Source organism: Myxocyprinus asiaticus, chromosome 25 (assembly GCF_019703515.2).
Source record: "Myxocyprinus asiaticus isolate MX2 ecotype Aquarium Trade chromosome 25, UBuf_Myxa_2, whole genome shotgun sequence".
NCBI lineage: Eukaryota > Metazoa > Chordata > Actinopteri > Cypriniformes > Catostomidae > Myxocyprinus > Myxocyprinus asiaticus.
The window spans coordinates 45,861,104-45,886,396 of record NC_059368.1 but is presented as its reverse complement, the minus strand read 5'-3'; the positions used below and the strand labels follow the sequence as shown (position 1 = coordinate 45,886,396).

The window sequence follows — 25,293 nt, the reverse complement described above, 5'->3', positions numbered from 1 at the left end:
ACATTATTTCTTTCTTTTGCATTAATTCGTTCTGCTTTCATTCGTTCTCTTTCGTATTCATCTGTTCTTTATTCCGCTTTCATGCGTTTTCTTTTGCTTTCGTTCTTTCGCTTTCATTCATTCTCTTTCACTTTCATTTTCGCTTTAATTTGTTCTCTTTTGCTTTCATTCGTTCTCTTTCACTTTAATTCATTCTTTCATTCTTTCGCTTACATTAGTTCTTTTGCATTAATTCGTTCTGCTTTCGTTCTCTTTCGCTTTCATTTGTTCTTTCTTTCGCTTGCATTCGTTCTTTTATTCCCTTTCATTTGTTCTTTCGTGTTCATGCGTTTTTTCTTTTGCTTTCATTTGTTCATTCTTTTGCTTTCATTCTTTTTTGCCTTCATTTGTTCTTCCTCCTTTCTATTTCTTTTGCTTTCATTCATTCTTTCTTTTGCTTTCATTCATTCTTTTTTTGCCTTCATTTGTTCTTCCTCTTTCTATTTCTTTTGCTTTTATTCATTCTTTCACTTTCATGCATTCTTTGTTCCACTTTCATGCACTTTTCCGCTTCAGTTCGTTCTTTCGCTTGCATTCATTTTTGTTCCCTTTCATTCATTCATTCTTTCTTTTGCTTTCTTTCGTTCTTCAGCTTTCATGCATTCTTTCTTCCACTTTCATGTATTCTTTCTTCTGCTTTCGTTCTCTTCTGCTTTCATTCATTCTTCCTTCACTTTCATTTGTTCTTCCTTTGCTTTCTTTCTTTCCCTTTCTTGCATTCTTTCTTTTGCTTTCATTCATTCTTCCTCGAAATAAATAATGAAAGCGAAGGAAGAATGAATGAAAGTGAAAGAATGCAATAAAGAGAAAGAACAAATGAAAGAGAAAGAATGAAAGCAAAAGAACGAACGAATGAAAGCAAAAGAAAAAAACGCATGAACACGAAAGAACAAATGAAAGGAATGAAAGAACGAATGCAAGCAAAAGAGAACGATTGAAAGCAAAAGAAAACGAAAGCAGAACGAATTAATGCAAAAGAAAGAACTAATGTAAGCGAATGAAAGAATTAAAGCGAAAGAGAAGGAAAGCGAAAGAGAACGAAAGTGAAAGAATGAAAGTGAAAGAGAATGAAAGCGAAAGAGAATGAATGAAAGCGAAAGAGAACGCATGAAAGCGAAAGAGAACGAAAGCAAAAGAATGCATGAAAGCGGAATAAAGAATGGATGAAAACGAAAGAGAACGAAAGCAGAGGAAAGAATTCATGAACGTCAACGTCAGTAAGACAAAGTAGCTTGTGGTGGACTTCAGGAGAAAAGACAGAGAACACAGTCCCATCACCATCAATGGAGCACCAGTGGAGAGAGTCAGCAGCTTCAAGTTCCTGGGTGTCCACATCACTGAGGAACTCACATGGTCGGTCCACACTGAGGCCGTTGTGAAGAAGGCTCATCAGAAGGCTGAGGAAGTTTGGAATGAATCGCCACATCCTCACATGGTTCTACACCAGCACTGTAGAGAGCATCCTGACTGGCTGCATCTCTGCCTGGTACTGCAATAGCACCGCCCACAACCGCAAAGCCCTGCAAAGTGTGGTGCGAACTGCCAGACACATCATCGGAGGTGAGCTTCCCTCCCTCCAGGAAATATATACCAGGTGGTGTGTGAAAAAAGCTCGGAGGATCATCACAGACTCCAGCCACCCGAGCCATGGGCTGTTCTCACTGCTACTATCAGGTAGGCGGTATCGCAGCATCAGGACCCGCACCAGCCGACTCCATGACAGCTTCTTCCCCCAAGCAATCAGACTTCTGAACTCTTGATCTCTCACGATCAAAATACATCAACACTGCACTTTATTAATCTTATTATCTCACACTGGACTGTCATAATTATATCTCTCTTAACACACTGGCAACTGACTATCAACCGACAGCCTGAATGTAAATACAGTACAATACAACCTACTGTATATTTTATATATACTATTTTTATTGTATAATGTGTATTCTATATTGTGTGTATTGTATACTGTACATTGTTATTATTTGTATATTGTGTTGTAATTATGTGTATATTAGATTTTAAATTGTGTTGTTGTAAATCTGATGTTTATTGTAATTTGGTATAAGTCTCATCACTGTCATAACTACTATGTTGCTCGGAACTGCACCCAAGAATTTCACACACTATTGCACTTGTGTATATGGTTGTGTGACAAAGGTGATTTGATTTGATTTGAATGAAAATGAAAGAAAGAACGAACAAATGAAAGAAGAATGAATGAAAGTGAAAGAGAACGAATGAAAACGAAAGAGCGAATGAAAGCAGAAGAAAGAACGCATAAAAGCGGAACAAAGAATGGATGAAAGTGAAAGAGAACGAATGAAAACGAAAGAGCGAATGAAAGCAGAAGAAAGAACTAATGTAAGCGAAAGAATGAACGAATGAATTACAGTTAAAAAGAAGGTATGAAAGCGGATCAAAGAACTTAGAACTTAAAATGAAAGCAGAACAAATTAATGCCAAATAATGAACGAATAAAAGCGAAAGAGAATGAATGGAAGCGAAAGCAAAAGAATGCATAAAAGTGAAAGAATGAATGAAAGCAAAAGAAAACGAAAGCAAAAGAACGAACGAATGAATGCGAAAGAGCGAATGAAAGCAAAAGAACGAACGAATGAATGCAAAATAAAGAATGAAAGGGAACGAAAGAATGAAAGCAAAAGCATGCAAGAAAGCAAAAAGAACGAATGAAAGCGAAATGAACGAATGAAAGCAAACGCATTAAAGCGGAAAAAGAACGCGTGAAAGCAAAATGAACGAATGAAAGCAAACGCATTAAAGCGGAAAAAAGAACGCATGAAAGCGAAACGAACTAATGAAAGTAAACGCATTAAAGCGGAAAAAAGAACGCATGAAAGCAAAATGAACGAATGAAAGCAAACGCATTAAAGCGGAAAAAAGAACGCATGAAAACGAAATGAACTAATGAAAGTAAACGCATTAAAGCGGAAAAAGAACACGAAAGCGAAATGAACGAATGAAAGCAAACGCATTAAAGCGGAAAAAAGAACGCATGAAAACGAAATGAACTAATGAAAGTAAACGCATTAAAGCGGAAAAAGAACACGAAAGCGAAATGAACGAATGAAAGCAAACGCATTAAAGCGGAAAAGAACGCATGAAAGAAAAATGAACGAATGAAAGCAAACGCATTAAAGCGGAAAAAAGAACGAATGAAAGCGAAATGAACAAATGAAAGCAAACGCATTAAAGCGGAAAAAAGAACGGATGAAAGCGAAATGAACAAATGAAAGCAAACGCATTAAAGCGGAAAAAGCACATGAAAGCGAAATGAACGAAAGCAAAATGAATGAATGAAATCAAACGCATTAAAGCGGAAAAAGAACGCATGAAAGCGAAATGAACGAAAGCGAAATGAATGAATGAAAGCAAATGCATTAAAGCGGAAAAAAGAACACATGAAAGCGAAATGAACGAATGAAAGCAAACGCATTAAAGCGGAAAAAGAACACATGAAAGCGAAATGAACGAATGAAAACACGCATTAAAGTGGAAAAAAGAACGCATGAAAGCGAAATGAACGAATGAAAGCAAACACATTAAAGCAGAAAAAAGAACGCATGAAAGCGAAATGAACTAATGAAAGTAAACGCATTAAAGCGAAATGAACGAAAGCGGAATGAACTAATGAAAGCGAACGCATTCAAGCGGAAAAAAGAACGCATGAAAGCAAAATGAACGAATGAAAGCTGAATGAACTAATGAAAGTGAACACATTAAAGTGGAAAAAAGAATGCATGAAAGCAAAATGAACGAAAGCAAACGCATTAAAGCGGAAAAAAGAACGAATAAAAGCGAAATGAACTAATGAAAGCAAACGCATTAAAGCAGAAAAAGAACGCAAGCGAAATGAACGAATGAAAGCACACGCATTAAAGCAGAAAAAAGAACGCATGAAAGTGAAATGAACAAATGAAAGCTGAATGAACTAATGAAAGTGAACACATTAAAGTGGAAAAAAGAATGCATGAAAGCGAAATGAATGAAAGCAAACGCATTAAAGCGGAAAAAAGAACGAATAAAAGCGAAATGAACTAATGAAAGCAAACGCATTAAAGCAGAAAAAGAACGCAAGCGAAATGAACGAATGAAAGCACACGCATTAAAGCGGAAAAAAGAATGCATGAAAGTGAAATGAACGAATGAAAGCGAAATGAACGAATGAAAGCAAACGCATTAAAGCGGAAAAAAGAACGCATGAAAGCGAAATAAATGAATGAAAGCGAAATGAACGAATGAAAGCAAACGCATTAAAGCAGAAAAAGAACGCAAGCGAAATGAACGAATGAAAGCACACGCATTAAAGCGGAAAAAAGAATGCATGAAAGTGAAATGAACGAATGAAAGCGAAATGAACGAATGAAAGCAAACGCATTAAAGCGGAAAAAAGAACGCATGAAAGCAAAAGGGTGTCCAGTGCAGGACGGGTCAAAATCCAGGGTGTGTCAATACTAAATCTGTTTTCACCTCCTCTGTGCTGATGGGATGTGAAGGTACATGAGATTTGTGCTGATACAGCTCATTCATGTAATGAACACATATCTCAACTAAAAATGATCTTCTATCCTCTTCTCTTTCAGGGGTATGAATCCGGCCCAAGCAGACGCCCAGTTTTTGGAAAATGTGAAGAAGCTCTCTATGTACGGCGTAGACCTGCATCATGCCAAGGTACGGATGCTGCTATCTGTCTTGTCTGTATGATACTACACTTAAGACTCTGATACACTCAAGACATGACGTGTTCCTGGAAAATGTTTCTACGTGAAGTTTGCATTAGCTCAGAAACTCTGAAAATGTTTTTGGTGTCAAAGTAAGTGGAGCACCAGGTCACACCTACCAATGACGGAAGGTGTTTAGCAGCCGGTACAAAGTTTTCCGGCTGAAGAGTTCGTGCTCGCAAGCTGTTTCGAAACTCAAAAGCACCTTTTTTTGGCCAGATTTTGTTTGAAATGAAGTCACACCCATTCGTTCTTTGATTTCAGTAGAAGAATATTAGTGCCTTCTTAATGAGTTTGGTCTGAGTCCATTAGTGAAAATGCTTTTATTTATAAAAAATGATTATGGCTAAATGTCTGTTTTTAGTTGCCAAATTACAGGATTGCTCGATTTAGATGGTTCTTCAGAAGCAAGAAAAAAAGCCAAAGAAAAAAAAGACAGTTGATAACCGAATATTCAGACGATTTGTTTTTGAAATCGGTATAAAATGTGTTAAAAAAAATGTCTTTCCTTCCTGCGACGGGGCGGTCCAGACACAGAGGTAGCCTAGAGTCCAAATTGAATGAAGTCCCAGCTGTTGTTTATTGTTCAACCAAAATCCAAATAATAACCAGAAAACATTAATATTTGGAACATAATGTAGAACTTTTTATTATAAACACGGCAGAAATGGAACTGGGACTCTTATTTTGAAATTTCAGAGGCACTTTCACAAACCGAAAAGGGAAAGAAAATGTGCATTCTTGCAATCATTTGCAGTGTATTACAATATAAACACTACAAAGTGAACATCGTCATATAACAAGATGAGCAGTAATTCATCAACAGTACATCATCAGTGGTTGCATGTCACAAATGTCCGGTATTATTAAAACAGACTTTTCCCCCTTTTTTCCTAGCAAAACTGTTCTAGTCAAAATCAACATGAACTCATCAATCAATACAGGTCATCTAAATAATAGCAGTGTTCTACCTTCAAGTGGTGATATTCATTATCCTCTGCAGTAATCAGTAATGTTTTTGTGACATTGAAAAGTTTAAGAATACCATTTATTAATTCATTCTAGAAAACTGGTGCGCGCTGTTAAGATGTAATTCAGTAACTCACAAAATGATATCTGAAGAAACCGCATGGAAACACACACAAAGTATTCCTGACTGTCGCCAATAGTGACTAGATTTATAAACTGTCGCAGGTTGGTCACATTTCCAACCATTTTAGTTGCAGTGTGGAGCCCTGTTTAGTCTAATTTAAGTTTTTTTAGATTTTTTTTATTTTACTTTTTTTTACAAATTACATTATAAGCATAACAAATTTGAGTGAAACGTTGAATTGAAAATTTACGAGAACTTTTGAGGTACCATCTCAGTTACTATGCTGTCCTATGTAAACAGTAGACAGCTTGACAGTTCATTAGGTTTTGGAACAGAGGTTATGTCAATAGTAATTAATCACATTAATCACAGGTCATACTGCAGTTCACATGAAGCGAGTCACAGACCGTCTGTTTTTGCATACTCAAGTGCAGTTCTTTAGTGTGGCTGCAACCGTGGATCATCTATTATATTTTATTTTGCTCCCACTCTTAAGTATCGTCATCGACAAAATCCATTATCTGTTTACCTGTAGACCCAATGAGAACGACTCAAGGGAGACTTCAGCTGAACAAACACTCACACACAGAGAAGAGAGAGAGAGAGAGAGAGAGAGTGTGAGTGTGTGTGTGTGTGTGTGTGTTCAGCAGTAAGGGGGGGTCAAGATCTGGGAAAAAAATGCTGTTGCCATATTTAAACTCAGAGGAATATCAGCTTCTGTTATCCAAACTGAACGACCTCTCAAGTGACAGAATCTCTCTTAAATAATCCATTTGAAGGTAAAGCTTGAGGTATTCAGTTACAATAGTGTTTCTCTTCCACTCAGTATCTTATGACCTGTAAGGACTGACACATGGTGGTGTATTAGTCTTATTCTGTTATGTCCTTATAAAAGGCATATTTGATGTATATTGTTTCTCAATTTGGCCCTTTGGCACCTTGACTGGCACCAGTCCAGAAAAGTTGGGAATATTATAAATGTTTTATTAGATTTAGAGGTAATAGAGTAAAATAAATTAAAGTAACGTAAAATAAAATAAAATATTTTAGGACATTTATTTAAACGTTTTTTTGCTTGGAGTTCTGTAATTCTCATTGTTCTCAATTACATTCTCATTACAATAACTTTTTTAGTGTATTACAGTAAACCATTTAAACAATTACTGTAATACAAATAATTTTATTTCAATCAAAATTAAAGGCATAACAAATAATAGAATAATGTAAATGGGAAGTTAATTTATAAATTTGTTTTAGGTAAAAATTGTAACACTACAGTAAGATTGTATTTGTTATTGGTAAATGCATTCAGCATCAATATTTTTTACAGCATTTATTAATTATGGTTAATGTTAATTTCTGAAAATACATTTGTTCATTGATAGTTCATGTTATTTCAAAGTGCATTAACTAATATCAACATACACAACTTTTTATTTTATGAATGTATATGTTGAAATTAACATTTTAGATTAATAAGAGCTGTGAAAGTATTCATTGTTAATTTATGCTAACTAATGTTAAGAAATAATACTTTATTGTCAAGTGCTAGCGTTAAAATTTAGAGGAATGTTTTAGTTAAAATCTATATTTTTGGGTCCTGGTCATCTTTTTTTTTTTTTTTTTTTTTAACCATTTTTAAACACTTTTTGTGCATTCACTAACTCATTTTAAATAATTCTGCCATTTTAAAATACATTTAATTGCAAAATGCTGTTTAAAATTGTTTTAGATGGAATGTAGCATGTCACACACAACAGGACACGGCAACTACCCTTAAACACTGTGCTTTCAAAATATATCAATAATTATTCTTCTGCATTACAGTAATGAGAATTTTGGGTGAAAATGTGCTTAATTGTCATGAAAATTATATCACAGTAAAAATATCTTGCTGGTTCTAAAAATGCTAAATTTTCTTTGGGGGGGGGGGGTGTGTGTGTGTGTGTGTGTGTGTATATATATATATATATATATATATATATATATATATATATATTTATTTATTTATATATGTATATACTGTATAGAGAAAGAGAGAGAGAGAGATTCACCCGGGTTTTATTTAATCAAGCAGCAGAAGAACCTCATTTGCTCTCTTCAGAGGGTCAGAGGTCACGTGTGGTTTGAGCACTTACTGGTGAACTGATCAGAGAGATGCAGAACTGTTAAATCCTCACTCGGTGACAGATAGTCCAAGTTCAATCTGTTATCGGCAGTATTGATTTCTCTCCCAGCTCTACAGTTAACGCTGACGGATCAATAACGTGCTCGACGGCCCAAAAGCTCTGACAATAAAAGACCCATTAAGGGCGTTATGTAAAAGCATTGTATTAAAATAAGTGCTTGAATGATGAAAGACTTTAGTGGCATGATTGAATATTCCAATGTTCACGTTCAATTTGCATTAGAAATCTAATAACATTAAAACATTGAAAGAGTTTGAAATGAGCTTTAATTGTAACTGTGAGAGTAGATGGGCTTAAAGTCACATGTGCATGATTGTGTATGTATTTATTTATGTACATTTAAAGGAATAGTTCACCCAAAAATAAAAATTCTCTCATCTCTTACTGCAAAACACAAACATTGATTTTTAGGAGAATATCTCAGCTCTATTGGTGCCAGACGGGCTGGTTTGAGTATTTCTGTAACTGCTGATCTCCTGGGATTTTCACGCACAACAGTCTCTAGAGTGTAAAGAGAATGGTGCAAAAAATAAAAAACATCCAACGAGCAGCAGTTCTGTGGACGGAAATGTCTTGTTGATGAGAGAGGTCAATGGAGAATGGCCAGACTGGTTCGAGCTGACAGAAAGTCTACGGTAACTCAGATAACCGCTCTGTACAATTGTAGTGAGCAGAATATCATCTCCAAATGCACATGTCGAGCCTTGAGGCGGATGGGCTACAACAGCAGAAGACCACGCTAGGTTCCACTTATGAACAGAAAACTGAGGCTGCAGTGGGGCTACCATTTGTGTACTTCAGCAGAAATCCAGATTTATCAGACCAGGCGATGTTTTTCCAATTATCTACTGTCCAGTTTTGGTGAGCCTGTGCCCACTACTGCCTCAGTTTCCTGTAATTAGCTGACAGTAGTGGGTCCCCGGAGGGGTCTTCTTCTGCTGCTGTAGCCCATCCGCCTCAATGTTCGACGTGTTGTATGTTCAGAAATGCTTTTCTGCATAGAACTGTTGTAACGTGTGTTTATTTGGGTTACTGTCACCTTCCTGTCAGCTTGGACCAGTCTGGCCATTCTCCTCTGACCTCTGTCATTAACAAGCCGTTTATGCCCACAGAACTGCCGCTCACTGGATGTTTTTTATTTTTTGCACCATTCTCTTTACACTCTAGAGACTGTTGTGTGTGAAAATCTCAGGAGATCAGCAGTTACAGAAATACTCAAACCAGCCCATCTGACACCAACAATCATGTCACGGTCTAAACCACTGACATCACATTTCTCCCCATTCTGATGGTTGATGTGAACATCAACTGAAGCTCCTCACACTTACACTGCTGCCACATGATTGGCTGAATAGATAATCACATGAATAAGTAGATGTACAGGTGTACCTAATAAAATGGCCAGTGAGTGTATATATACTGTATATGCAAGATTTAGCAGAATTGTTTGGTGTTCAATCTTTTGTAAAAGGGTCAGATTTCTTAATTTCTATTAGGGATGCACTGAAATTTCATCTGCTGAACATTTTTGAGAGAAAAAAAGGCAAAAAATATTGGCCGAAACTTTGAATGGAAACCGATACTTTAAAATCCATTAACTTAAACACTCACATAAAGAAAAAGCATTGTTTATGTTGCAAATTAAAGTCCACCACTGAAGTAGTCCATATGACTCATTATATTCAAAGTCTGTTGAAGCCAATATACAATATTTTTGTGAATTGCAAAGGATGCATTTAATACTGTATTTAGTCCACATGCGCAGCAAGCTTCAGTGAATGAGTGCTGCTCTGTTGGTGACACACACACAGCACGCATTGCTCATGATGTGCTCATGATGATGCACTGCTTCCTGGAGTGTTCCACCAAAATAAAAGCCAGAGGGTTGTAAAGTTAATAATAATAATATAGTTATATTAGATAATAATATTTATTATAATATATTTCAGTCGTTATTTCTTCTTCTTACTATCATTATCATGGAGTGGTGGTGGTGTAGTGGGCTAAAGCACAGAGCTGGTAATCAGAAGGTTGCCGGTTCGATCCCCACAGCCACCACCATTGTGTCCTTGAGCAAGGCACTTAACTCCAGGATGCTCCGGGGGGATTGTCCCTGTAATCAGGGCACTGTAAGTCGCTTTGGATAAAAGCGTCTGCCAAATGCATAAATGTAAATGTAATTATATTATATGATTAACAATAATAACAATAATTATATATTCAAATTACAATAATATTTAAATTGAGTCATGTGAAATCCTACTAAAGAATCCATTCCACATTCCAGGTCCACATACAGTGTGAGAAAAAATGTGCCAATAGAACTGGCTTCATGTTCACGGAGGATTTTCACTGGAATGACTGTTAATGTTGCTGCTGCATTATCCAGTAGAGTAGTTTATAATAAAGGTTTTCTTAATAGGCTACACATTTTTTTATTTTATGTTATTCGTCTCTGTCTAGAAAAAGTGGTTACGGTGCATCCCTAATAATAACATTTAGAATTTGTTCAATTGTCCCAAAGTCTAATTTAAAAGAGTCAGTTTTGGTTTTCTGCCCAGTGTGACCAGAATTTTCGGTTTCCACCAAGAATTTTCATTTTATGAAATGCTCAAATTCATGTTTTTTTTTTTTTTTTTTAGTTATAATAAATATAATGTGTATTGGAAAAAAATGTATGAAATAAGACAAAAATTTACAGAGGCATTTTCATTAGCAGTCTCACACTTGATTTTATTGTATTTTTTTGTGGGGGATTTTTCTATAATAGTGTTTGAGTGCTAATTCAAGGTTGTGTATTTCATGTGAAAAAACAACAGCACATACTCATGGAACTTTGTTTTTTAAAACAAATGTTTTAGCTCAGAGATCAGATACTCTCAGGAGACTTGAGCTGTGACTGTGCATTGCTCATGGTTGAAAGCACATTTTCATGTCAGTTTCATGTGAAAATATTGCTTGGATAGAATTCTTTTAATAGTTCCTGTTGTAATCAAAGACATTGGGAGTTGCACCCTTTTGTATTTATGGTGAATAATGAATGTTGTTATTCATAGATGTGAACAGTTGTCACAGGTTACACACACACGTGTCCGAATGTGAACAGATCTTGTGTCTGCACAGGGCTGGAAGTGGATGATTTTTGTGAAAATCAGATATATGCAGATTTGCTCACATTTTGCAGGAGATAATGGCACATTTTTATTTTTGTTTTTAACAGGACTCTGAGGGAGTTGATATCATGTTGGGGGTGTGTGCAAGTGGTTTGTTAATATATAAGGATCGTCTGCGAATAAACCGCTTCGCCTGGCCCAAAATCCTCAAGATCTCCTACAAACGCAACAATTTCTACATCAAGATCAGGCCGGGAGAGGTACGACTGGAGAAAAATCTCAGCACAACCAGCACTGCAGAAAACAAACAAACTGGGGGAAAAAATAGCAAACAAAACAAAAGATAAAACTATATTTCTGCCTTCCCTTCTGCAAAAGCACTGTCCCATGATGGTATCAGATGGTAATAACATTATACTTTGATACATATACCATGGTTCTGAGTGATTACCATGCCATGGTATTTACTTGAAAACATTTCCAAAAATACCAAATACCACCACATTTTTCATTATTATCTTTGTCATGATTCTGAGAAGTACAAGTTACTAGGTTCATGATGCTCATATTTGACATTTTTTCAAATCTTATACATGTTTAATGAAGTCTGTGTCTTTCAGGCTGAGCAGTTTGAGAGTACAGTTGGCTTCAAGTTGCCCAATCATCGTGCAGCCAAAAGGGTTTGGAAAGTGTGTGTGGAACACCACACCTTCTTCAGGTAAACACACACACTTTTGACTTCCCTTCATCAGACACACAAGTGTTGAGTGTGCTACAGGTGTGTGTGTGTGTGTGTGTGTGTGTTAGGAGATGTGAAGGTGATTGGACTTGAGTGGGTTGTTTTTGTCTTGACTGTCATGTGTGCCGTGAGGGATCAGGTTGCTGTAGCGTGTGTGAGGTGTGCATGCAGTGAGGTGTGTGTAATTCTAATGGTGGCCCACATTGACTCCACATGACGTCTGTGCTGCTTGCTGCAGAAATTCTCTTACAGTTCTCTTACAAGGCCGGCCAGCCATGTGACTATTCAGTTCTGTTCTGTATGGGATTCTATTCCATTCTATATTCTAATGTGTTATATTCTGTTATGTACAAGATTTTCCAAAATTCCACCGGTCTAGCCATGTATTCTATTCTATTCTATTCTATTCTATTCTGGACAAAACTGGCCAAAACTTCCATCAGCCCAACCATGTGACTATTCTATTCTGTTCTGTTCTGTTCTAAGACTGACCAAATATTCCACCTGTCCAGACATGTTACAGTATTCTATTCTATTGTATTCTATTCTGTACAAGGCTGGCCAAAACGTCCATCGGCCCAGCCATGTGACTCCTTTTCAATTATATTATATTATATTCTGTATTATATTATATTATATTCTGTATTACAGTGTTTCTCAACTGGTGGGTCACAGGTCTATTCGGACTGGGTCGTGGACAGCAGGGATAGAACATGCCATGGTTGACCCATTGTAAAGTGAAATTTAGGACTGCCGAGGCAAATGTCATAATAATTTCATGTTCTGCGCTTTAACACGCAAAAGACTTCTCATCTGCAACACAACATTTTCGCAGTGTGATTAAAGCTTGTTTTTCGCATGAGTGTAATGGAACAACTCGCACCAATGATATGTTCTTAATCTGCTCTGATCTACTGTATCTCTAGTGGGCGCACTCACCACACATCAACGTCCATTTAAATTGTAGTGAGAATTTTTCTAGTTTAAATTGCTGTGGATGAAGTCAAACCTCTCAAACAGTAGACAGCTCTGATATTAGAAACAGCATTGACGTGGAACAGAGCAACACTGTGCTATGCGCCAAATAAAGTTGTTTTAAAAACACACATCATCACCCATACAAAAGTGTTTCATGATTTTACAGTAGTAACAGTAACTGTGATATTTTGACAAATGTTATAGTTTCATACTAAATAATCTATTAGGTAGAATCTATATTATTTTTCATAAACACTAATTTATTATTATTATTATTATTATTATGAGAAAGGCTATCTACATTGACCTAGCCATGGTAATGAGGGGCCATCGTGGTCTTATACCTGTGCTTATATGTAATTGCACTGTAAATACTGTATAAGGGCTTTAAAGTCTGGACCTCCAAGACTTGTGGACAAATTATGAACGAAGTTTTCCTCCTGTTTAATATATGTAGTGTTAGAATGATGTTTGATATTAGGAAATAAACTGGATAATAAATATAATGAGCTCATGTAAATAAATGTGCTCATCAACTTTTAAAAGGGGGAAGAGAACTTATTTTTGTTGTTGACATCAAGAACAAAAATAATGTCACTTGATACATGCATTTATACTTGAAAACCATGAACAGAACCATGCAAGATAAAAGAAAATGTGATCCAGGATAGATTAAATACAGGTTATATTTACTATTTTGGATCGCCACTTGATGTCCAGTGTTAAATCTGGGTCCCGAAGCAAAACCAGTTGAGAACCACTGCTGTATTATATTCTATTATATTCTGTACTAGACTGGCCAAAGCTTCCGTAGATACAGTCGGCAACGCGTCATACGCTGGGGCGTGGTTTAGCGTGGGGGAAAGCGAATCCCTGTTACCATAGTTACTCATACATTCCTATGAGGAAAAGGGGGAGAAAAATCTGGCAAGTTTGGCTATTTTAACAATGAAATATATGACAAAGCTGTTGTGTAGTTTTTTGCCCTTCAAACAATGCCAAAAAAAACAAAACTAATTATTTTATTGCCCGCCAACTGACAGAAATACAGTTGAAGTCAGAAGTTTACATACACTGAGGTTGAAGTCATTAAAACTAATTTTTTAACCACTCCACAGATTTCATATTAGAAAACTATAGTTTTGGCAAGATGTTTAGGACATCTACTTTGTGCATGACATGAATAATTTTTCCATCAATTGTTAACAGACAGATTGTTTTACTTTTAATTGACTATATCACAATTCCAGTGAGTCAGACATTTACATACACTAAGTTAACTGTGCCTTTAAGCAGCTTGGAAAATTACAGAAAATAATGTCAAGCCTTTAGGCAATTAGCCATTTAGCTTCTTATAGTCTAATTGGAGTCAACTGGAGGTGTACCTGTGGATGTATTTTAAGTCCTACCTTCAAACTCAGTGCCTCTTTGCTTGACATCATGGTAAAATCAAAAGAAATCAGCCAAGACCTCAGAAAAAAATTGTGGACCTCCACAAGTCAGGTTCATCCTTGGGAGCAATTTCCAAACACCTGAAGTTACCACGTTCATCTGTACAAGCAATAATATGCAAGGATAAACACCATTGGACCACACAGCCATCATACCGCTCAGGAAGGAGATGCATTCTGTCTCCTAGAGATGAACATAGTTTGATGCGAAAAATGTAAATCAATCCCAGAACAACAGCAAAGGACCTTGTGAAGATGCTGGAGGAAACAGGTAGACAAGTATCTATATCCACAGTAAAATGAGTTCTATATCGACATAACCTGAAAGGCTGCTCAGCAAGGAAGAAGCCACTGCTCCAAAACCACCATAAAAAAGCCAGACTACAGTTTGCAAGTGCACATGGGGACAAAGATCTTACTTTTTGGAGAAATGTCCTCTGGTCTGATGAAACAAAAATGGAACTTTATATATATATTACATATAAATATATAATATTTAAATATCACAACCTTCCATGCAGAAGATGTATTAAATTAAAATAAATGCACATTACTTGAAGAAAAGCTACAATGTGCTTTATTGGAACACTAACATTAGCCCAAGACTAAATTAAATAATTTTTATAGCTTACTTTTGAAACATGTCGGCAGCATTCACTAGGGTTTGGATCAGAGCCATTGTGTGTGCACATATTTCAGATCAATAGATTGTGCCATGATGATCTCTAGACTGATTAAAGTGTTTGAAGCACCACAGCGCACGTCACTGTCCTTCAGCAACCTCTCACTGCAGCAAAACTATTTCCTCCAGAGTGCATGCTGCACATATGTATTTGTTTCATGACGGGACCCCCTCAGTGGGCCAGACGCAGAGGGAATCAGGTTAAAGACATGCTGGCAATCTGAGAGGGTGTGTTTCAGACTGAGTTTAACTCAAAGCACATTGACTGCAGGCTCGTGTTGCTGTTGGTTTTGGCTCCGGACAAGATAAAACTCTCACCTAGCCAGCACTATCACGCTTTCAAAACACATGCTGATGCATTTATCAGACCGTTCTCTGTCGTTGCTCGAAATATTTAGTTTCAGTCTTTATAATACTCCATAATAGTTCCATAACTCGTCCGTATCTCTCAAATCTCAGTCTACAGACCTCAGATAATAATTTCAACTATCTAAAACAAACAGGACATGATTGTTGGAAATGTACTCAAACTCTTCGGTATAAATGTGTTACTTAAGCTGTAAAGTTGTCTAAATTGTCTTTTCAAGTAGGACTACTTATCTAGGTGGATGACCTTCATCTCAAGACAAGTTTTACAAACTTTATAAGGCATCTCAAGTGCCAATTGCATCCATTTGCAGAACCGGGATGGTGAAAAAAGCAAGATGTCCAAAGACAAGCAAATGCAAAATATTGCCAGAATACAAGAGGGCCTGTGAACGGCCCCTGCAGACTGTTGGCTTACTAATAGTATTATTATTAATAGTAACAAGCTTATCGTAAATTTTATGGAAAAAAACAATATACTGACTTCTAAATAGAGGTTGACCAATAGTGGATTATGCCGGAATTTTCCCCCATTCATCCATTTTTCCAGGTCTTCGGCTGTGCAATTGTACGGGGCCTTCGTTACTGTATGGTGTGCTTCTTAATGCGCCACACATTCTCAATTGGAGACCAGTCAGGACTGCAGGCAGGCCAATCTAGCACCCGCATTCTCTGCTTAAACAGCCATGCACTTGAAATCCAGGCAGTATGTGGTTTGAAGTTGTCCTGCTGGAAAATGCAGGGACTTCCCTGGAAAAGTCGGTGCTGGATGGCAGTATGTGTTGCTCCAAAATTTGTACATCTCTTTCTACATTAATGGTGCCCTCACAGATGTGCGAGGTATACCATGTCAGACACTGGCTTTTGGACCTGACGCTAATAACAGCTTGGATGGTCCTTTTTCTCTTTGGCCCGGAGAACACGACAGCTGTTTTTTTCCAAAAACTATTTGAAATGTGTACTCGCCTGGCCACAAAACACGATTCCACTGTTCTACTTTCCATCTAAGATGACTGAGCCCAGAGAAGTCTGCAGTGCTTCTGGACAGTGTTGATGTAGGGCTTCTGTTTTGCATAGTAAAGCCTTATTTACCGAAGTATTCCAGAGCCCTTGTCATGAGATCCATTACAGATGCATGACGAGATCAGAGATCACATTCATTCAGAAGTGGTTTTCGGCCTTGCCCTTTACGCACCAAGATTGGACTGAGTTCCTTGAATCTTTTAACTTGAGCACTGTAGAAAATAAAATGCCAAAAGTCCTTCCAATCCAATATTTACTGACGCATCTGTTGGTAAACTGGTGAGCCTCGAACGATCCTTGCTCCTGAAGGACTAGGCATTTTTTGAAAGTTCCTTATATACTATAACACGATTGCCTTACCTGTTTATCATCACCTGCTTCCCATCACCCTGTTATTTTAACTCATCAGTTTATTTAGTCCTAAATTGCCCCAGTCTCAACTTTATTGGAATGTTTTGCAGGTATCAATTTCAGAAAAAAAAAAAAAAAGCATCTCTAAAAAGCAATGCAGATGATTTTGTAAAACATGAAGTACCTTGTCTTTATACTGTTTTTGTTATAATACAGGTCAAAGTACATTTACAAATGACTCATTTTTGTTTTTTATTGGCATTTTTTTATACTGGTCCAACTTTTTGGGAATTAGGGTTGTATTATTATTCACAAGATAAGAAGTTGGAGACATGATGTATGTGCTGTCGGAGCACGTTTACGTAGTCAAATCTTTCTTTGCATGCCCTCGCTTTAATTTAAAACACTTGATTATCTAATCAAAATTACAAAATATGCATTGAAGTGAGAAAAATATGGATGAATATTGTCAATGAAGAAAGATAGCAAATCCCCACAAGGTCTCAGTGATTTCTTTTTATTTCACCTCTACAGGCTGCTGTTATACAGTAGAGTCCTCTAGCACCGGCCACAGAGGAATAATAATAAAAAACTAATTTAAAAAAAAATAACAGGAACTAATGCCGTTAAGTTTTGCTGATAACAGATTCCAAAAATCTGCATCAATGAAAACCGATATATAGGCCTACATCAGCTTTTAAAGCCACTTTTTGTATGGTCTTCAATGATTTTTTCTGTCATATTGTATTGTTTTGGAATTATCTTCCATTTAGGGCTTTTTACAGCAAATATTGATATATGCAGTTAATTTGATTAAACAACATACAGTAAGTAATGTTGACAGCTTGTCAGCTCTAGTTTGGATATAAGGTGTGTATGATTGAACATAACTTTCCACGTACAGGTTTGCACATAAAAGTGATTGTATCACACCAGTTGAGTTATGGTTATACTTTTAAAACCTGTAGGCTTCCATTGAGTGTATCTCCAAGTGTGCACATTTGAGAGTATATTTCTTCTAAACGGTGTTGTGTGGTTGTTGTGTTTGCAGGTTGATGACACCTGAGCAGCCCACCAAGACCAAGTTCCTGACTCTGGGTTCCAAGTTCCGTTACAGCGGGAGAACACAGGCGCAGACGCGACAGGCCAGCACCCTTATCGACCGCCCTGCGCCGTACTTTCAACGCACCTCCAGTAAACGCATCTCACGCAGTCTTGATGGAGGTATCATTGCTTTATATGTGTTGAATATTTGTTGATGCACTCTTTTCTGATTCTCACAGCTAGGGATGGGAATCGTAAGAAATTTAACGATTGCGGTTTAGATTCTTATGAACGATTCTGGTTCCATTAACCATTCTTATAGTACTTTTCAGGAAGAAATCATTAGGAAATGAGAAATGTAATTCTTATTGGATTTACTACCCTCAGCAGCCTGTTACCAAATGATGAGATCATTTTGTATGTTAACAGAACAGATTCTTGCAAATGGTGTGGTTACACAGATATTTTATGAATTCAAACATTTTTATGAAATACCACATATACCAATTCCACAACACTCGAAACTAACAAAAATCATAATGCATATCTTTAACTACATTGTCATATCAGCAACCAACCAGTAATTAATTTGATTTAAGTCTCAAAGACCGACGGACATGACCTGTTTTAGTTTCGCTAAAAAGATCTAATAGTCAAGATTATAGTCATCCGTTCAGTAGGAAGCGTTGTGTGTTTTGCAGTGTAGATACCAAAGAAACCCCTCATAAAATTAATTTGTTTAGGAATTGGACTACATTGGTTGCGCTTTATGTTTTGTGCTGTAGATTCAAAAGAACCGCTTCAAAAGAGTCATTTGTTCAGGAATCGACCTACACTGGTCATGCTGTATGCTTCACTTTGCTGAATGGAGGTTCTGGAAAAGCTGTCAGAGTATTTTGACACAGTGATGCTTCCACATCGGCGGACTTATGCATGTTCGGGAACCGTTTACAGAACCCAAAGACAGGAAAATCGTACTGCTCCAGTATTCTCGGTTCCCAGCCCTACTCACAGCCACATTGTTCTTATTTAAAGGGTCCATGTATTACACTTTTCTATCATTTGTAGCATTAAGTCCATTTATAATGTTAGCCAAGGTTTCTTGCACCAAAAACAATGTTTTTTCACAATCACTTACAATTAAACTTTGGGTTGGATTGTTTTGCCTGTTTTAACGCCCACCAGGTTAAAATGAAATGTCTGATTACTTAGAAAATGAATAGCATACCTCAACCTGAACTCAACGCAAGAGTCTTTATGCTGGCGTGTGACTCCCCCAGACATACACACTCACTGGAGTGCCAAAGAAAATCTTTTATCCCTCCCAGAATAAAAAAATAACACTTGCAAAAGCTGTCAGGCAGAATTTTTTTTTTTTACTTCAAAACAACTTGCCCAAAACCCATCAGTATCATCAGAGGAACAGAAAACAAGCCTGACGGTTGATGTTGCCGCTGTAGACGTGAAGGAGCATGTGTCTCAGTGAACATTTCCCCGGGCTGTATGGAGTTCCAGGTAATGAACTCTTTATCTGCAGAAAATCTGGCAGTAGTGAATGAGGCCGTTCATCTGAGGACTGCTCTGCATGTGTTACGTGTGCATGTGTGCATGTGTGTGTAGCTGGTGGCCAACTCAAGAAGAATTGTAATTGATTTAGAAAAATTAGTTTCATAAATGCTTACACTGTCAACATCTGATGTTAATGTAGTTAAATTAGACAGATTATTTGGCTCTGTTCCAAACTCTAGCTCGCTGCTTTGCTGGGTACTACGGACATTCTAAAGGGGGTCGCGCACCGGACGTGTCAGGCGGAAGACATACTCGTCCTAAATTGCACAACCATCGTTTTCTATGAATGTATGCACACCGGTGCCACCTTTCAGCATTCAGCAACGACACTCAGTTACGACTTCTTGGGGTGCTCAAAATTCTTCTACGCACTGAGCACCACTAACATAGTTTTCCATTAAATTAGTTACGAAATCTTTATTAAGGGACATAGATATGTCTTTTAGCTATGGCTAGAACATACATCATGTATATGGATATTTCATAAAGCCTGCACAAAGTTATTTTAATACCAGGTTTGACTTTTTGTGGTTTGACTGCTTGAATGAAGCCTACATAAAAAAAAATTGCATAATAAATGCAATTTTTTAATTTTTTGGTTTGCGCAGTTGCGCTTTTTTGTTTTTCATACAACAACCTGCAAACTCATTGACATCACTTTCATTCTTGAAGTGCAAAAACTGTCGAATGTAACATTTCTTTTTTTTTTTTGTATATGAATTTCATATTTCTGTATTCATAATTAAATTTTTTAAAACATTAAATGTATTATTTATGCAATTGTAATTTCTGTGTAAATTCATTTAAGCCAACTCTGAGTAGCATTAAACAGTCAGGTTAAACGCACATAAATGCCACTTTAGATGCAGCTTCTGTGCCACCTTTGCAGTGTAAAGATGGCTTATAATAAATCTGAATTTCAGACTGCCACCTGTATTCACCGCACCAATGCATGCTCAGTGCAATACCTGCGTGTGTCCAATCTGTGACGCGCTTTGTCCGGTTAGCGTCTCACTTAAGGCAGTATCCTAACTGAAATGGAACTGGATACGTTAATGATTTTGAGTGCTTTACATAAGCAACATCAGTTAATGTTCACATCAACCATCATAATGGGGAAAAAATGTGATCTCAGTGATTTGGAACATGGATGATTGTTGGTGCCAGATGTGCTGGTTTGAGTATTTCTGTAACTGCTGATCTCTTGGGATTTTCATGCACAACTTCTAGATTTTACTCAGAATGGTGCCAGAAACAAAAAATAGCAAGTGAGCAGCAGTTTAGAATACATATTATTGTTGTGTGGTTATCATTAGTTTATCATGCCTTGTATGAATGCATCCATGATTTGTTTTTTTATAAGTTAGGTTTGCCCATTGTTCCAGAGATCGTTTTCACAGAGAAATGATCTTCTATTGTATTTGAGATTCCTGCCATGTTTCCATAACAGATGTAGCCACATTGTCCCTATTCTCTGCCATGGACAGGAAATGACAGGGACATCTGTTTCCTGTCTTTAGAGACAGCAGGAGAGATGAGCTCAGAGTGTGTGTTTGAGGAAATGAGATTTTTATAGGCAGAGAGGAATGAAAGAGCACTGATTTTGCACTGAAAACCATCACTGTCAAGCTTCTTTTATATTATCACAGCTGCCTGGCAAAGTGTGTGACACTACTATATATGGGTCATGATCAAAACATGCATTAGCTTGGTCACTAACATATTGACCTGATAGTGCCTTGTGCATTTTCAACATTGAGTAAAATCATGTGTTTTTCTGTTGAGTTAGTATCACCATAGGTGAATGTTAAAAACAGTGGCGACTCAAACAGGAGTCAAAGGTGTTTTATAATTACAGAGTTGTAAAGTGGCCGTGGCATGCCTTCCCCTTTCATTTCTTGCTGGTTAACTGGTTGATGTGCCGGCACTAGCCCACCTCGTTTAGAGGCCAGTGTGTCAACCACACGAAATTATCGTGTCCCTCGTTGCTACAGGACCTGCTAAGTTATGCAGCCGCCACTCGATAATCCATAATATCACCCTGAATTTTATAAAATATATAATCCATAAGTGCATGGACCTAAACACATGCATTGATTAACGTTGCAGTCGGTATTTGCACTAATAAAAGCTTCAGAGAAGCTCCAGCTCTCCTCTTTTAAGATGACCCCGTTTTTCCTCCTGCTGGGAAACCAGCCACCCACCTCACATTCATGGACATGAACCGGTGTGTTTTTAAGAATGCTAAGATCGCCCCCTGGTGGACGTGCATGGTGCCCCAGTTCTGCAGTTGCATCTCAGAGCTGTCACAGGCCGACGTGATGAACTGGATGTCCCAGCAGCACAGGCAACATTAGCCTACTTTCACACAGCTCAAACAAGGTCATGCCGATGAAACACATCAGGAGAAGGACACTCATGTGTGTCGCTCCAATATGCTGTCTGATTCATTATTTAGAGGTTCTTAATGCAGTTTTTCATCTATTGGAGAGCAGTGGTAGTGCTGCTGGGCTTTACAGCACATGTTTGGGGTTTTAGTACTCTATTTTCAGAAGTCTTCTGTATTTTTCCTGTGTGGGTTTGTCCTTTTGGCTTTCTGCAATGTAAATTCTCACATAAAACGCTTGCATAAATCAGGTCACAACACATTTTCGTTTGTAACACTGTAGTTGGTTGTGATTGTTATCCCAGTTGAGATTGTGGCTGTGTTCGAAATGGAATACTTGCTTACTGCGGTAATCAAAATAATGTTTAATGAAAACTTAAGACACAAACAGTAACACACACGGCAGCTGCGTGTGGCTCTCTCTCTCCCGAACTGCAACATCCAGCTCGGCTTTATCCCTCCCCTCGGCTGTTTAGCCCGATTGGGGTTGGCCGTACGCACTCACGACCCGGCCCCGCCCTCCTCCTCGTCGTCACACTCCTCCCTCCTTTGCCTGAGGCCGGGGAACCCCCGGGATGAAGTACACCCAGCGAGTCCTCCGACCCCCGGTGGACGGCAGTGGTGAGGACTCCACGACAGCGCATCCCTCCTCCTTCCTGGGTTTCGGGACCAATGTAACAGGGTTTAAAATGGGCAGGGCAAGAAGGAGGCAGGAACCGGCTGAACAGACAAAATAATGTTTAATGAAAACTTAAAAAGACATAAACATAAACACACACACACGGCAGCTGCGTGTCTCTCTCTCTCTCTCCTGAACTGCCGCATCCAGCTCAGCCTTATCCCTCTCCTCGGCTGATTAGCCCAATTGGGGGCCAGAGTAATTTGGCAAAATTGCAGCTTGATTGGAAATGACGGCCAATAAAATAGTGATGGGTCGTTCATGAACAATTTGTTCATTTTGAACTAAGCTTTTATATGACTTGGATGCACGAGTAGTCTCAGAGAGTGAATAGTTCATTTTGTCGTGGCCGTGCATACACAAAATCCATGCTCGTGTTTCGTTCATTTGATGCGGGACAACCGCCTAGGCTCTGTACAGGAAACAGAAATTATTAGTTCACCTCCCGAGTCGGTCTGCAGGTACTTTCATTTGGGTAGTTCATTTAACATGTGACATCTTATCTTTTTTGTCTCTGCCAATTTATAACTTTGAATATTTCTCTTATGATGGTTCTTTTCCATAACATTGAATCTGGTAATAAAGTGTCAGTTAAAGCTTTAAACTATCTATATGACAGGAAGAATCACATGCATAAACAAGATGCCTTAAATTCAGACCAGTTCTAACTGTTTATACTGGATTTACAACTTCTATCTTTTCTACAGAAAATATCTTATATGACAAAAGCTATGAGGATACCCTATATTATTTACTTGACTATTGAATTGATTTTGAATAAATTGTAATTATATGATGTATTTATGATTTATGTCCTTTTTATGTGGTGTTTTTGTGAACTGTAGACCCAAATCAAGTACGCCTTAAAGAATTTCCCTTTGAATTTACTGATAATTTTACACTTGGCAGAAAACTCTTCTTGCATTAAATACATGAAAATAATTAGGATTTTGAAAATGTCATTTATTGTCACACAGACATGTATTGAGCACGATACAAACATCTGCAACACACTGACGTGTAAGCTGTAAAGAGAATAAAATAAAATAATGAAAGACCAGTAATTGTCTCTCGTGAACAAATTGTTTTGTCTTCTATGTGTAGTAGCGGTCACGTGACAGATGACCAAAAGACTCAGATCCGAAGACATTCAGGAGGTGAACTAATCAATTCTGTTTCCTGTACAGAATGCCTATTCGGCTGTCACGTGACAAATGAACGAAATGACTTGAAAAAACATTTGTTCATTTTGATGAGCGAGATTCAAAGATCCAAGTCAGTAAAATGATCCGATCTTCCCATCACTACAAAAAAAAAGTGATTTTATTTTTTTATTTTTCTTTGTTTTGTCTTATATTTCATCTCAAGCATGCTCTTTGTCCACTTGGTTAACAAGTCCACTAACTTTTGAACAAAACTTGTATTATTGGCAAAATTGTTTGGTGTGACTGAAATGACGTCACAACAGTGGGACATTCGTATTTTTTGTAAAAGCGATAGAAATCATTTTCACACTTTAAGTATTGAAATAGTTTGTTTAGATGATCATAGTGTTCATTGTTTAATGTTGAAAGTCTGGGTCTGAAGGCTCAATCAAATCTATACAATAAAGACATTTAAAAAGTACCAAAAGTAAATCATGAAGGCCTGTTAAAAAGTTTTAATGTAACCTTCATATTAGAAAAAGTTCATTTAAAAATATTTAGTTTCAGTAAAAAATCTACCCCCTGGGACATGAAATTGCCTGAAATCAAAGAAACGCCCCACTTTGTTTCATTTTTAATACAACTAGTGGCATCCACTTATCTTAAATAAAAAGTTATTTTGTTTAAAATCATGGTTGATATTGGTGCATTAGTCACACTGGAAAAGGGAGGTCAAATATAGTGCATTACATTGTGGTATTGCTTGTAGTGTGCTCTGGTTATAGTCATTTTGGCAAATGTAGTGGGTCATCTGGTTGAACTTTCGGATGCACTCTGTGTGTGCAGAAAACTTGCATAGAGCGCACAATATACATCATGCACACTGCAGAATTGGCCTGAGTAGTATTGTACAATAACATTCCAAACATCCCCCTTGAGAGTGACTACTACAGCTCATAGATTTTAATTGCATCTGATTGGGACATCACATTACATAATTCATACAGAATGTCACCAAGATCTCTCTGTCTGTCTCTCTCTGGTGTTTACAGCTCCTATGGTGAATGTGAGCGATCAGAGTCACGCTCTGGACTCCGCTCTGACTGCAGGTGCTGGAGACATCGGTCCGGCCCTGGAGCTCAACTCCGACACCAAGGTGAGAGAGACCTAACCGTGATCTACATCACATACCTCACGTTTACAGCCACAGCACAGGAAGTGCCCTGAAAGAGGACCTAGTGTCATGATAGAACCCCTCTTTAATGCTCACATGTTAACTGTGAAATCTTTTTGTTTTCTCTAGTACTGCAACTGAACTGAACATATCTCTTATATACTGTGTCCTAACCAGCTGTGACGCAATAAAACAGAAATCTCTTTCATGTATATCAAATTTTTTGTCCTAACAAGCTGTGACCACAACAAGCGACAACACATTTTGTCAGTCGTTTAGTTTCTTTTTCTGTGGCGTTCATTAGTCTATTAAATATTAAATATGTTTTGATTGGCTGCAAATATGTAGCATCACACAAATTTTTTGGTTTCAGTGTAGACTGACAAATAACTTTGCTGGAAACGTATTGCCTGGTTAAGACACAGTGTTATGGTGTTATATGAAATGTTTTAGTCCTTTCTTTTGGTTTCTGTTTCTTATTTGTTTTTATATTTTTTTTATGAAACTAACCCTTTGAATCATATTACACA

The 25,293-nt window shown here is 37.4% G+C and overlaps 1 protein-coding gene across 5 annotated transcripts in view; it reads left to right on the top strand.

Annotated features, from left to right (window-relative positions):
- The window catches only part of LOC127416154 (protein 4.1-like), a 199,192-nt gene that overhangs the window by 133,642 nt on the left and 40,257 nt on the right, over positions 1-25,293 (top strand). For all 5 annotated transcript variants that reach the window (XM_051655326.1, XM_051655327.1, XM_051655328.1 and 2 more), the window contains exons 9-13: positions 4,644-4,731; positions 11,284-11,436; positions 11,797-11,894; positions 17,818-17,990; positions 24,642-24,745. In XM_051655326.1, the coding sequence (XP_051511286.1) occupies positions 4,644-4,731; positions 11,284-11,436; positions 11,797-11,894; positions 17,818-17,990; positions 24,642-24,745 (616 nt within the window). The remainder of the gene's footprint in view (positions 1-4,643; positions 4,732-11,283; positions 11,437-11,796; positions 11,895-17,817; positions 17,991-24,641; positions 24,746-25,293) is intronic.